The 12896-nt window shown below is 48.2% G+C and overlaps 1 protein-coding gene across 4 annotated transcripts; it reads right to left on the reverse strand.

Moving 5' to 3' along the window:
• On the reverse strand, positions 1-11776 carry VWA5A2 (von Willebrand factor A domain containing 5A 2). 4 transcript variants are annotated; one of them, XM_040652242.2, is made up of 18 exons: positions 11684-11776; positions 9525-9589; positions 8681-8925; positions 8347-8569; positions 7459-7610; positions 7244-7358; positions 6388-6515; positions 6157-6245; positions 5775-5919; positions 5284-5366; positions 4910-5024; positions 4590-4754; positions 4187-4290; positions 3745-3929; positions 3369-3575; positions 1255-1478; positions 538-661; positions 1-365 (listed from the first exon to the last, which is right to left on the reverse strand). In XM_040652242.2, the coding sequence occupies exons 2-18, from the start codon at positions 9565-9567 to the stop codon at positions 286-288; spliced, it is 2427 nt and encodes an 808-aa protein (XP_040508176.1). In that variant the 5' UTR covers positions 9568-9589; positions 11684-11776; the 3' UTR covers positions 1-285. The 4 variants fall into 4 exon arrangements, 2 of the variants coding, with proteins under 2 accessions (XP_040508176.1, XP_040508175.1); XM_040652241.2 differs by having other exon boundaries at positions 3745-3932; XR_005841780.2 differs by having other exon boundaries at positions 353-365; positions 1101-1478; positions 3745-3932.
• Positions 11777-12896: the final 1120 nt, after the last annotated feature.

A 12896-nucleotide genomic window follows, 5' to 3' on the forward strand; every position in this document is an offset into this window, starting at 1 on the left:
TCTCATGTTGAGATAAGGACAGTTTAATAAGTGAGGAAAGAGAAACAAAAAAACCTACAAATTATGTGTAGGCAATAACTTCTGATGTAAAGATGATCACCATCTTCCACAAGTAAACATCTAGTCAACTTCGAAGCAGCTTTTACCTTGAAAGACAACATCCCCTGACCCCATCCCCAGCTTGCCCAAGTTCTTCACCCTCAACCCCCTCCACCCTTCCTTTCCCCTTCCCTTCATCAGTCGTCCCGCTGTATCCCTTGCCCACCCCCTGAAGCACGGGGAAGTTCAGATCCTGAAGATGGTGGGCTCTACAAAACAGCCTAAGAGGGAATTTGCTGCTTCCAGACATTCATCCGGGTGGAACTCTGCAAGCAGAAAGAAAATGTTGAGAGGGTACACTACTCAGAAAGGGAAGACAGTGCGTATTGACTGTCCCGCAGACTGCCACGCAGAAGCACGGGGAAAGAGGAACATGGAAATTGGTTGTGCATTTTCCAGGAAAGGCCCACAGTGTCAATTTTCCAAGCAAAATCTTACCAGCTCTGTCCCACAGCCACCTACAAGCTTTGGCCTCCAGAAGTTCTGACCAGGATACCCTCCATTTATACTGGTGCAGCCACACTAAGGCCAAAACTGTGGCCCAGACAACTGGCTTCACATCCTATCGGAGGGAAGGGGGTATTGAACAGTTAGCGGGAAGAAAGATAAATAAAGACCAGATTTGAAACAGAACAAATCTTCGGACAGAGCTCTGTCTGAAAGGAAGACCTCATAGTCTCATAGATTCAGACGTGGATTTATAGAATCACAGAACCGTAGAATGGCTTGGGTTGGAAAGGACATTAAAGATCACCTGGTTCCAACCCCCTGGCCATGGGCAGGGCTCCCACCCACCAAACCAGGTTGCCCAGAATCCCATCCAACCTGACCTTGAATGCCTCCAGGGATGGGGCTTCCAGGGCTTCTATGGGAAGCCTGTGCCAGAGCTTCATCACCTTCTGAATAAAAATTTTCCTCCTAACACCTTATCTAAATCTCCCCTCTTTTAGTTTAAAACCATTCCCTCTTGTCCTATTATTATCAGACCATGGAAAAGACACCTGTGCTGATCCAATCTCTCCGTTCCACAAGTAGAGAGGCTCTATATTCTGAAGGTTTTCATCTCCTTCTGTCAGTTCAACGCAGACCGTAAACCTGGGGCCAAGAAAAGTTCAGCACGTGACATTTCCTCACGCTTGACACTGATCTGCTTACCTCACTGAGACTTCGTCCCTCAACAGCAGTCTTCCTGAGCCCCAAGGCAGAGATCAGGGCTGAGGTGAGGGCCCAGGACCCATTTGCTTTCTGGAGTGCCACTACTACCCTGATACTGGAGATGTTACACAGTTTTGTTGGCAGTGGTGAAATTGTCCAGTCCCAACTGGTGTTAAGAGCTGTTGGTTCTTCCATCATCTGCTCTTCACGAAAAGACTTCTGCTCTGGAAAACAGAAATATTCATAGTCCCTTTGAGATAAGCATTGGCTAGTCAATTCAATAAAGGAAATTTCATGGTTGATGTTTGCTACAAGGGGAGGATGTTGATGAAGAGTGCTGTCTTCACCCACAGGAAGCATCATGCCCGTGGGCTCTGATCCTGGTAGGAGATTTCAACCACCTTGACATCTTCTGGAAGAAAGTGGTACAGCAAGTTGCAAGCACTCCAGTGCTACATCACACTCCGAGTAAAGAATTTCCTCCTAATATCTAACCTGAATTCTCTTCTCTTAGTTTAAAACCATTCCCCTTTCACTATCAGAACATTTAAAAAGTTGTGCGTTTTTTGGTAAGCTTCCTTTAAGTACTGTAAGGCTGCAGTGTGACCTCTTTGAAGCCTTCTCTTCTCCAGGCTGAACAGCTCCAACTGTCTCAGCCATTCTTTGTACGAAAGGTACTCCAGCCCTCTGATCGTCTCTGTGGCCCTCCTGTGGATCTACTCTAACAACTACTTTTTCTTTCTTGTGCTGGAGGCCCCAGATCTGGGTGTAGTTCTCCAGATGGAGCCTCACAAGGGCAGAGCAGAACAGGGTAATCACTTCCCTCATCCTCCTGGCCATGTCTCTTTTGATGCAGTCCAGGACACAGTTGGCTTCTCTGCTTCCTGACACTGCTGGTTTCTATCAGTCTTCATTCACCAGAACCCCCAAGTCCATCTATGCAAGAGAAGTTCTCCATGAGTTCTTCTCCCAGTCTGTTCATGTTGTGGATTTCCCTGACCCAGGTGCAGCACCTTGCAGTTGGTCTTGCTGAACCTCATTCAGTTCATTCAGGTCCATTTCCTAAGCTTGTCCAGGTCCAGCTCCCTTTGGTGTCATCTGCAAACTTGCTGAGGGTGTACTTGATCCCACTGTCTGTATTGTTGGTAAAGATGCCAAAGAGTACATGTCCCAAGATGAATGCCTGTGGACAACTCTTGCCACTGACCTCCACCTGGACATAGAGCCATTGAGAACACTTTGGCTGTGACCATCCAACCAATTCTTCCTCCACTGAATAGTAAATTCTTTAGACCCATATCTCACCTAAATAGAGATATGGATGTGACGTGGGACCATGTTAAAGGCTTTGCAGAAGTGGAAGTAGATGACATCAGTTGCTCTTCCTTTGTCCACTGATGCCATCACTCTATCACAGAAGGCCACCAAATTGGTAAGACACTATCTGCCCTCGGTGAAGCTGTGCTGGCTGTCTCAGATCACCTCCTCATCTCTCAAATGCTTTAATATGTCTTCCAGGATGTCTGTTCCATGATCTTCCCAGGCACAGAAGTGAGGCTCACCAGTATGTAGTTTTGTCCGTCTTCCTTTCTACCCTTCTTAAAAATAGTAAAAATAGAGTGACATTTCCCTTCTTCCCATCACTGAGGCCTTCATCTGACAGCCACAACTTTTCAAATGTGATGGAGAGTGTCCTGGCAACCACATTAATCAGTTCCTTGAAGACCTTGGAATGGACATTATCGGCCCCCATAGTCTTGTATGTAGGCCACTCCAAAAGTGGACCCTTCAAACCCATATTTCTCCAATTTAGAGATAAGGATGTGGTGCAGGACCATGAAGATGTTTTGTGACAACCTTACAGTTGTAGAATATTCTGAGCTGGAATGGAGTGATAAGAATCATGATAGCTGGAGCTCAGATTAATTCAAGGAACTAGTTGGTTCTTCGTTTCTAGCCCAGAGTTGAGAGGTAGAAATTTTTTTTTGCTATCTCTCTATCCATCCCCAGAGAACCAACAATCTGGAAGTCTGGTGAAAAAGCAAATGCTGAATGGAGAGTTCAACCCATGTGCAATACATAAGAGAATCTTCTGATAAGAACTTTCTCCTTACCTTTATAGCGTGCTGAAAGCTGGGTCAATACCTCCATGTGAGAGGCCTTGGGACTCAGCATCTCGAGACAGAGCTGGCACTTCTGGACCATCCAAAATTTGGTGGACTTGAACCATACAGGCCTGGAGCCACACAACCAGAGGAGCTGGCAGGGAACCAGATTGCAAGAGGGAGAAAGAAGCATGGAGGAATCTGGAAGCAAAGAATCTGGAGGCGGAGGCAAGAAGAGGGGCAGTGGGGGTTAGTCTTGTGGATTTTAGAGAGGCAAAAAGCTGGTCAGGCCCACAGGATATGGGGCTGCTGATGGTGAGGAGTCATCAGACCAGCACGTCTCACTTTCCCCTCCCAGTCCTATCCCTGTTTTTTCTGGCCTTACCACGGTGTTCAATATCACTTTGTTCCATGCGTACTGCCATAACTGATGTGAAAGCAGATGGGACCCTCAGGCTGAGGCTGAGCTTAACTGCACTGTGCCAGGTGTCCTCCTTCTCTGACTTGCTTGTCCCCTGCTGAGCCAATTTCCACAGCAGATGCATCATGGCTATGCGGTGCACAGGAAACCTGCTGTGGAAGGGAGTTAATCCTTGTTTCCATGTTGAGGAGGGAGGTGAGACATGGACAAGACATGGAGTAAAGAGCAGGGGGCAGTGGTCAACCAGGTCCTCTCCCCTGGTCAAGGCAGAGGGGACAAGGTGGGAGCACTGGGTATCCAGAGTGTCTTCCCTTCTCAGGGTGTGCATGCAAATGATACTTGCTTTCCCTCTTCCAGCCCTAGACAATATCCCTCTGCCTTGTGGGCAATGGTATTACCCTCTTACCTGTCGTCTGCTGATGGGGACATTGAGAATCTGAGTGTGTAATGAAAGGGCTGGCTGCCCACACGATACTGAAAGGTCACAGTTGCCACATCTGCCTCTGGATCCTGGTGACACAAGTGAAAGAACCACAGAAAAGTTCATCTGCAGGGCACTGGGGGGCTGGCTACTTAGCTGCACCCACTGATTCACTAAATTAGCAGATATCCATTGTAGGATATCCATTGTAGGAGCAGAGGCAGTAACATCTCTGCGGGAAAGAAAGGGACTCACAGAAGCACAATACTAGTCTCCCCCTGGTCTAGCAGAGGTGAAGGACTCTCAGTGTTGAGGACGTGAAACAGGGAGCACATCCTTTAGTTCTACACGGGAACATATGATTCCTGGGTCCCAGCAGTCACTTTACCTGTGCTTTCCCGTGGATCTGGGCATAGATGATGCTCTGATGGCCTGGGAAGATCATCTCAGGAGCTTTTCTGATCACTGTCGCCTCCAGACCTAGTGGAAGGTCCCATTGTAGAGAGATCTCACTTGCCAGAGGCTGCAGGGCCTGCTGCAGGCATTTCACTGCCTGATGAGGGGATGCAAAGAGAACATACAACTGGAGAGAGTCTCTGAATTGGAGTGGATGATGGTATTTGGATTTCCTTGCATGTCTAGGAGAGCTGTAGGAAGTGTTCAATAGAGTAGGGGGAGCACTGGGAGCAGAAGCACCTGGGTCATTACCTCGGATGTCATGGTCATCTTGGAGTGGATGCACACACATTTGCCTTTGGTCTCCAGGGCAATGGCCTGGGAAATGTAAAAGCTCTCACACTTGTCTATAGGGAAACAGAAGCACCTGTACAGAAAAGGAGAGGAAGCTTAGAGAGGAAGAGGAAAAATGCTGAGAAGAGCCTGGACAAATTCTGAGAGCAGGTCTACTAGAGGAAGAGAATAGGTGGTCTTAGGAAGGTAAGACAGATGTGTGTGGAGGTCACTGATGAAATCCCGTCAATGCAAAGAGAAGAACTGGGACAGATGAGGATCTGGGAGAATGTTTGGAAGATTGATAGGGGGAGTCATCACGCTGGGGGACAGGAACAGGGCTCCATCATTACCGATGGTAGTCTCGGTAACGGTGAACCTCGGCCATGATAGCTTGCTCTTCACTGGAGACCTTCCTCTGGATGAAGATGAAGAGCTGAGGTAGAGAGGAAGAGATCAAAGATTTCATGGCTCCCCACAGAGGAAAGACACCCTCCTAAAACGCAGGCAGCCTTCCCCAGCTCACTCCCTTACTCTCTTCTGTCTACTTGCCTTGAAACCGGGGGAGAAAGAGATTGTGTATCTCCTGTCATTAACACCAGGACATCTCTCAGCACAAAGTGGCCCCCCATAAGGAAGACCCATCTTCCCCAGGTGCAGGTAAATTCCACAGAAGCTCTCCACAGCTGCCCACCCAAAGATGGTGTCACTTTCTGCCATGAGAATGTCCCAGTGGCAGCTCTCAATACAAAAATTAACAGAATGACTCATGCTGAGCTCTAAAATCTACCCTTGCCCCACTGTTTACACCCATTCACCCTTACAACCCTCTGTCCTGTGCTACCTGGCGGGGAAGTCCATGAAGGAGAGGGGTGCTGTAGATAGACCTTAGGAGACCCAAGAGATCACAGCCCCCAAGATCAGGACAGATGGAAGAGATGCGTCCCACAGCATTGTCCATGGTTTCCTGCGTGTATTCCACACTTTGCCTATGGGAGAGCATGCAGAGTGTTAAGAGAGGAAGAATCTGGTCCACAACTATCCCCGTACGACCATTCCCTACCTTACTACCAGTATTCTAGAAGCAACCTGAATGGAGAACTACTCTATCACTGCATCTAAATGATCCTGCTCCATAGCTGCAATCTAGAAAGTGTTTGTCCCACAATTTCACTTAGAAAAGTCATACAGCATTTGCCCTTGCCCCATCATCACCCCCAACTCACGAATAGAAGGCTTTGAAAGTGGCCCCAAAACTGTAGATGTTGAAGTAGCAACCCAGAGGCAAACTCTTGAGGAGGAAGAGCAGTGTGTTCTGGGGACAGGAAAAAGGATGGGCAGAGCTCAGTTGAGGAAGCAAGGCAGAACCTCTGCCCCCATAAAGCAGCTTGACTCTGCCCACTACCTGAGCATGAGAAATAAGGGAAGTCTTTAGTGATCACGTCCTCAGATGGTACCTGCGCATCCTGGTAGAGGCTGCAGTCCATGAGAAAGAGGAATTCCCCAAGATGGCCTGGGCCGGGCACCACTTCTGGAATGCTGGGTTTCAGTGTCACCATCACCACAGGGTCCCCCAGCAGAGAGCCTCGAGTGTGTGGGGAAAAGGAGGAGGATTCTTAGGTTGCAACACCTTTCCTTGTCTCTTTGCTTTTGTCATACACATTGCCGTCAGCTCCAGATTATGATACTAAATGAGAAAGAGCTGTTGACTCCCTTCACTATAGAGAGGCCTTGGAGAGACATTGTGATAAACTAGAGGGATGGGCAACCACCAATTTTATGAAATTTAAGAAGCAGAGTGCTGGATTCTACAACTGGAACAAGATACTCTTAGATGTATGTGCAGACTTACATATGAGAAGATGGAGAACAGCCCCACAGAAAAGGATCTATTGATTCTGGTCAGTGACAAGCTGATGATCAGCTACACAGTATGCCCTGGCTGCCAAAAGGGCCAGTTGTAGCCTGGGGTGTGGCATGGAGCTGCGTCAGGGAAGGGTCGGGCTGGGGATTAGGAACAAGTTCTACACCAGAGGGTGGTGGGCATGGATCAGGTTCCGCAGGGCAGTGGTCATAGCACCAGTCCGCCAGAGTTCAAGAACCATTTGGACAGTGCTTACAGGCGTGTGGTTTAATTTTAGGTAGTCCTGTGTGGAAGCATGAGTTGGACATAATGGTCAGTGTGGGCCCCTTCCAACTCTGGATATTCTGTGATTCTATAATTTGATAAATTTATTGCCTGAATGTTCCTCAGATTCTCCCAGTCTCCCCAACACCCTCTCCCTGGAGCTCAGTTCTGCCCTCCACACTCACCAGGTGCAGCTTTGGGGTCTCTGCTCTCCACCACAGCACTGAGATTGTGAGGCCCTCCATAATACACCAGCAATTCCAACTCATCATAGATCCAGGGTGATGATTTCAATGAAATCTGAGAACCAGTGGGGTGTGTGGAGGAAAAAGAACCATCAGCAGACTGCAGACCCTTCGTTTCTTTCCTCTTTTGGGACTGGCATCTTTCAGTGCCATACCTCAGCAGATGTCTGATCTGGAGCTGTGTACTGCAGAGGGCTACAGCTGCTGTTAACATCTATATGTGACACACCACGGGCTGACTGCAGACGGATTCTGAAGTGCAGGTCTTCTGGTATCTCTGGTATCTCCTCTTCAGACAGGTGCCGTCCTGTAGGGACAAAGAGGTGTGAAAAGTTGAAAGGCAAGAACCTATGGCAGTAGACAGTGATTGTGGGGTGCTGACAGAAGCCCGGACAAATTGTAAGAGAAGTCTACTAGGGGAAGACTATAGATAGTCTTAGTGGGCTAAGACAGGTGTGTGTAGAGGTCATTGATGAAGTCCCATCAAGGCAAAGAGAAGAACTGGGAAAGACAAGGATTTGGGAGAATGTTTGGAAGGTTGACAGGGAGTGTCACCATGTTGGGGGACAGGAACAGGGTTTCCTCATTAGTGATGATGGTCTGGGTAATAGTACTGATTTAAGTTCCTTCCTCAGAGGGCAGTGAGGCGCTGGCACTGCTGCCCAGAGAGCTGTGGGTGCCCCATCCCTGCAGGCACTCAAGGCCAGGTGGGATGGGGCCCTGGGCAGCCTGAGCTGATGGGTGTGAACCAGCCCATGGCTGGGGGGTTGGAACTAGCTGATCTTTGAGGCCCCTTCTGACCCAATCCATTATATGATTTTATGATTCTATGATCTGTCATGGGGGGCTGTGCATAGGGATCTGCAGGGATCTCCTGCCTGGGGATGTATGGGGATAAATTGAGGACTTCTGTCTGGCACATATGAGGGATAACTTTCAGATTCTCTAACTGTGGCATGTGTGTAGCTATGGGATCCCTCCCAGAGGGGATACTTGGGAGAAGTGTGCTCCTCCTAGATGGATACACCTGTGGGAACACTCACTGATGAATTTTGGAGGGGGAAACAGCTGCCGTGGCCAGCAAAACTTGGCAGCTCCATCAGGATGCAGTGGAAGCTCCTGGACATAGCACAGGCTGATGGCCACCTCTTCGTTAGGAGGCACAGTCCCCAAGAAACAAGCAAACACTGGACCCCAAAGGTCCCACTGATCCTGCAGATATCTCAAATTTTCCATGCCTGGAGTGGCTTTGTACAGCTGCTGGGCCTGCCACAAAGGGAGAAAAACATGTCGCTGAGGTCTCACATGGATTTCACTCTCTTATCTCCAAACTTAACTCCAGGTGCACCCCACCTCCCCCTGGCTCAATTGGAGTACCTCCTTCTTGTCGCAGAGCATTGCTTCAACACGAGTGTTCCCCATGGTGGCATGGAAGGTGTGTACAACAGTGTCAGAGTCCACAGGAAAGAGAAACATGATCTCCATAGAGATTTGCTGCTTATTGCGGAAAAACATCTCAGACACCACATCAGCCACAAAGTCCTGGATGGTTACGTTTACTGTCATAGATTCCATCTCCATTTCAGGATCGGAAGAAAAGAACCATTCTCTTGAGAACAAGCCTGAAGAAGACACAGCAGTTGTAAGACTCCCTGAATGCCTGTAGACAGTTTAAGTTTCAAGTGTTTGCCTGCAATGGTCTACAGTTGTGCGCACAAACCTACCACAGAAATGCTGTTGCAGAGCTGACAAATAGCAATGGAAGGTCCCCAATGCAGACAGCATGTTTCCCTTGGACCACAGATCCTCATCTATCTAAGCCACCATCTTCTTTGAGACTAATGTTCCAGTGAGATTAAACTTAAGCAGATACACTACTCATTTTGCACTACTGGAAAGGAAGGGGTGACCATATCAGGGGCGCTTAGCAGAGTCAAGGTGCAAGCAGAGCAAAGGCAGAGTCACAGAAAATCTTTATCATCCTCCTACTTCTTGATGGATTCTCTGGAAAGCCCTTAGCACTATACGTGAAATAAGCCACACTTTTGCTATGCAACTCAGAATAAGTGAAGGCTGCTTACAGACCATGTCCTCAAGTTCCCAGAACATGGTAAGGTGTGCTTCCCTCTCAGCCATCCAAGAAAAGTTCATTTCCACATCACTTTTCCGGCAAAAATCTTCCCCACCCTTCACAGACACCACCCTCCTGACCCCAGCTCACCTCTGTACCTCCTCTGCTTGCTCAGGGTGCCACTTATTCTCATCTTGACTGGTGGAAGACAGGTTCTGTGTGGAAAAGGGCATAAATTGACTTATGAGGATTTAATGACAAAAAGTAGGCCCTTTCCACCAATATACATGGCCAAGATGGCTTTTTGCCATCACATACCATTTTGTCCCTCTCTCAAGAGCCTTTGAGTAGATTAGTAGGAGACTAACAAGTGGAATGGGAATTGCACATGCCAAAAATATCTGTTGGTTCCACGGTGTGGTGGTGTTTAATTCATGTGAGACCACAGGGAAAGCTGCAGAAATGATGGGTCACAGGCTGAAGCATGAGGCAAGAGCATGAGCTTGGGCCTGAGCACTGATAGTTGCACCTAGACAAAGCCAGCAGCAGTGCTGACCGGATGAAACGGACAGAGGGCTGGACAGGCAGAACAGATGAAGCATGGTCTGGGTGGGTGCGTGCATACATGGATTTTTGTGAGGATGGTGGCACTGCTGGGCGGCTGAGAGGGGCTCTATTTAGTGGCAGCAGGAGTGAATGGTGGGAAAATGTGAAGATGTAGGAAGCTGGGCAGGAGAATGGATGAAAACATTTGTAGCTGGACACATGGATGGCCATCCAGGGAAGCAGGGGGCAGATAAGCATTGAAGGAGTTGATAGGCAAATGAAGAATGTGAGGGAGAGGATGCTAAATACTGCCAAGTTCATGATTGATAGGTCAATTCAGAGCCTAAAGACGGGCATCTAAAGACAGCTAGTCCTTGTACAGATCACTGATCTGATCTGGTCAGAGCCTTAGCTCAGTGGTCATAGCTTTGCATCGTGGAGCCATAGCACAGGTGAGTGGTCCTCACAGAAATAAGGATATCCAGTCTTACTGCCTCTGCAGAACAATGCCTGTGTCCCATTGGTCCTGTGCTATATGTGTTGGCACCATGCGTCTATCTTGGAAATGAAAGGATGTCCAAACATCCATGTTTCAAAAACTAAATCTTACCTCTAAATTTAAAAAAGAGGAAAAGCACCTTCCTCTTAGCATGGGAATGCAATTCAGTCCAAGATTTTTATACATACAGGTATTTACACAGAGATATGTTCAAATTAACTTCTAAACCCTCACTATAAACAATATGTGAGCTGGCTAATTGCACTTCTAAATTCCGCTGATTTAATGGACGGAAGAGGGAGACTGCAGCACAGCCAGAATAACGAGGAAGAGTGGGCGGATGGGCTGCCACTTGATGATCCTTGTGGGTCCCCTACAACTTGGGATATGCTATCCTTCAATGATTTTATGGTTCTATCATCCTTTTTATGTATCCAATTTCTTTACTGTGCTAGCTATGGGAAAAGTTATTTGTAAATGATGCTCTAAAGCATTTGAGAGTCCTTCTTACTGGGATAAGCAGCTCCCAGCACTGCAGTCAACAGGTCCCAGTGAGAAATGCCTGTATGGGAAAAGAATACCAAGGAAGACGCAGTCTGAGCTCCTGGCTGTGGGGGTAGCTGCAAGGTATTCAACCAGAGGACCTCCTGGGGGAATTGGAAAAGGAGGAGAAAGTGCCTGAATGTCCTATGTCACAAGAATAAACTGGTGAATGTTACCACAAGCAGAGGACTGACAAAGCGTATGACTCCTTGCGCATAGCAGGATTGTTTTACCAATGACCAACTTTAAGCAATGCATTAAGAAAATAGATACGCCTGTACACCCTGGTTCTGTATAATTCTGAACTGATGAATATCACCATCTCTGCATATATGTCTCATGGGGAATTTGGACCTTAACCTGCATATCTTTGTCCTTAGCTGCGGAGGTCCCAGACATGCAGGCACCATTAGAACTGATCACCACAAGCCAGTTCCATTTTTGCAATCTCTGAGGGCACACTTGTTCCTTAGTCACGTGCAGAAGCCCTGAGAGCAGTAAGGTACAGACATGCAGACTCACAGCCCAGAGAAGCATAATTGCATAGTCACACTGTCCCCATACCCCTTGGCCTGGTAGGACTCGGCGGCACAGACAGACAGAGAGAGGCAGACAGCCAGAAGCCATCGAGCCTTTTGTCGGGGTGTAGCAAGCACACAGAAAGGACCGTGCACATGGAAACAGCACAGGGCTGGAAGGATGGATGGAGAGAGGCACTCACCAGAGAAGGAAGCCTGCAGCAGAAGCAGCGAGCAGACGGGCGCAGGAGTGGCTCTGGAGCGGAATCCTCCCTGCTGTAGCACAGAGGAGGGCTGACCTCTGCAGGAAGCGGCGGGCAGAGGTGGAGCTGCCTGCTGCAGCTCCTGGGCGGCTGCCTGGGAACGAATGCAGCCAAATGCACGCTCAGGGACGTAGGGCTGGGAAGCAGGGCTGCTACCGTCCCTTTCTGCTGAGATGGGCAGAGGGCTGGAGAATGTTTCCATCGGAGTCTCAGCAGTCCCTGTATTTTAAAATATTCTTTCAGGGTGTTTTTTATTTCAGCATCACTGATGGCTCAGAGAAGACCCTGACACCATGCCGGGCGCAGCTAGCTGCAGGGACTGCAAGTCTGAAAGAAATCTCTGTGCATTTATGTCTGGCGGCCTGGAAACTTGTCTTCCAAAGAGACAAGAAAGATAAACCTGTATTTTAGCAAACTAACCAAGGGACTTATCACAGGGAGCTACCTTGTGCCCTGGGTGCAATGTACAGAAGTTCTGCTGCTGGATTTGCAGGTGCAGTGCATGACATATGTGATATATGCAGTGCATGATAGGTGCCAACAGTTCAGCCATGATCAGGATTAGCTAGGATATTCTAAGTGCATTCACCTGAATGAAAAAGGAGGAAAGGAAATGGATCCAAACAGATGGAGCCAGACATCCCAGGAAGTTAGGGTTGGTCTAGAATTCCGATTTCCTGCACAGCAAATGAATGCCATTCCACCTGGTACTTGAGAGCAGCTTGACCAGATTTATCCATTTCCATTCCATTTCCAGGACCACTCACCTGTGCTATGGCTCCACGATGCAAAGCTATGACCACTGAGCTAAGGCTCTGACCAGATCAGATCAGTGATCTGTACAAGGACTAGCTGTCTTTAGATGCCCGTCTTTAGGATCTGAATTGACCTGAATTAAATTTAGCATCCTCTCCCTCACATTCTTCATTTGCCTATCAACTCCTTCAATGCTTATCTGCCCCCTGCTTTCCTGGATAGCCATCCATGTGTCCAGCTACAAATGTTTTCATCCATTCTCCTGCCCAGCTTCCTACATCTTCACATTTTCCCACCATTCACTCCTGCTGCCACTAAATAGAGCCCCTCTCAGCCACCCAGCAATGCCACCATCCTCACAAAAATCCATGTATACACGCACCCTTTGGTGTTCATC

Source organism: Gallus gallus, chromosome 24 (genome assembly GCF_016699485.2).
Source record: "Gallus gallus isolate bGalGal1 chromosome 24, bGalGal1.mat.broiler.GRCg7b, whole genome shotgun sequence".
NCBI classification, from domain to species: Eukaryota; Metazoa; Chordata; class Aves; order Galliformes; family Phasianidae; genus Gallus; species Gallus gallus.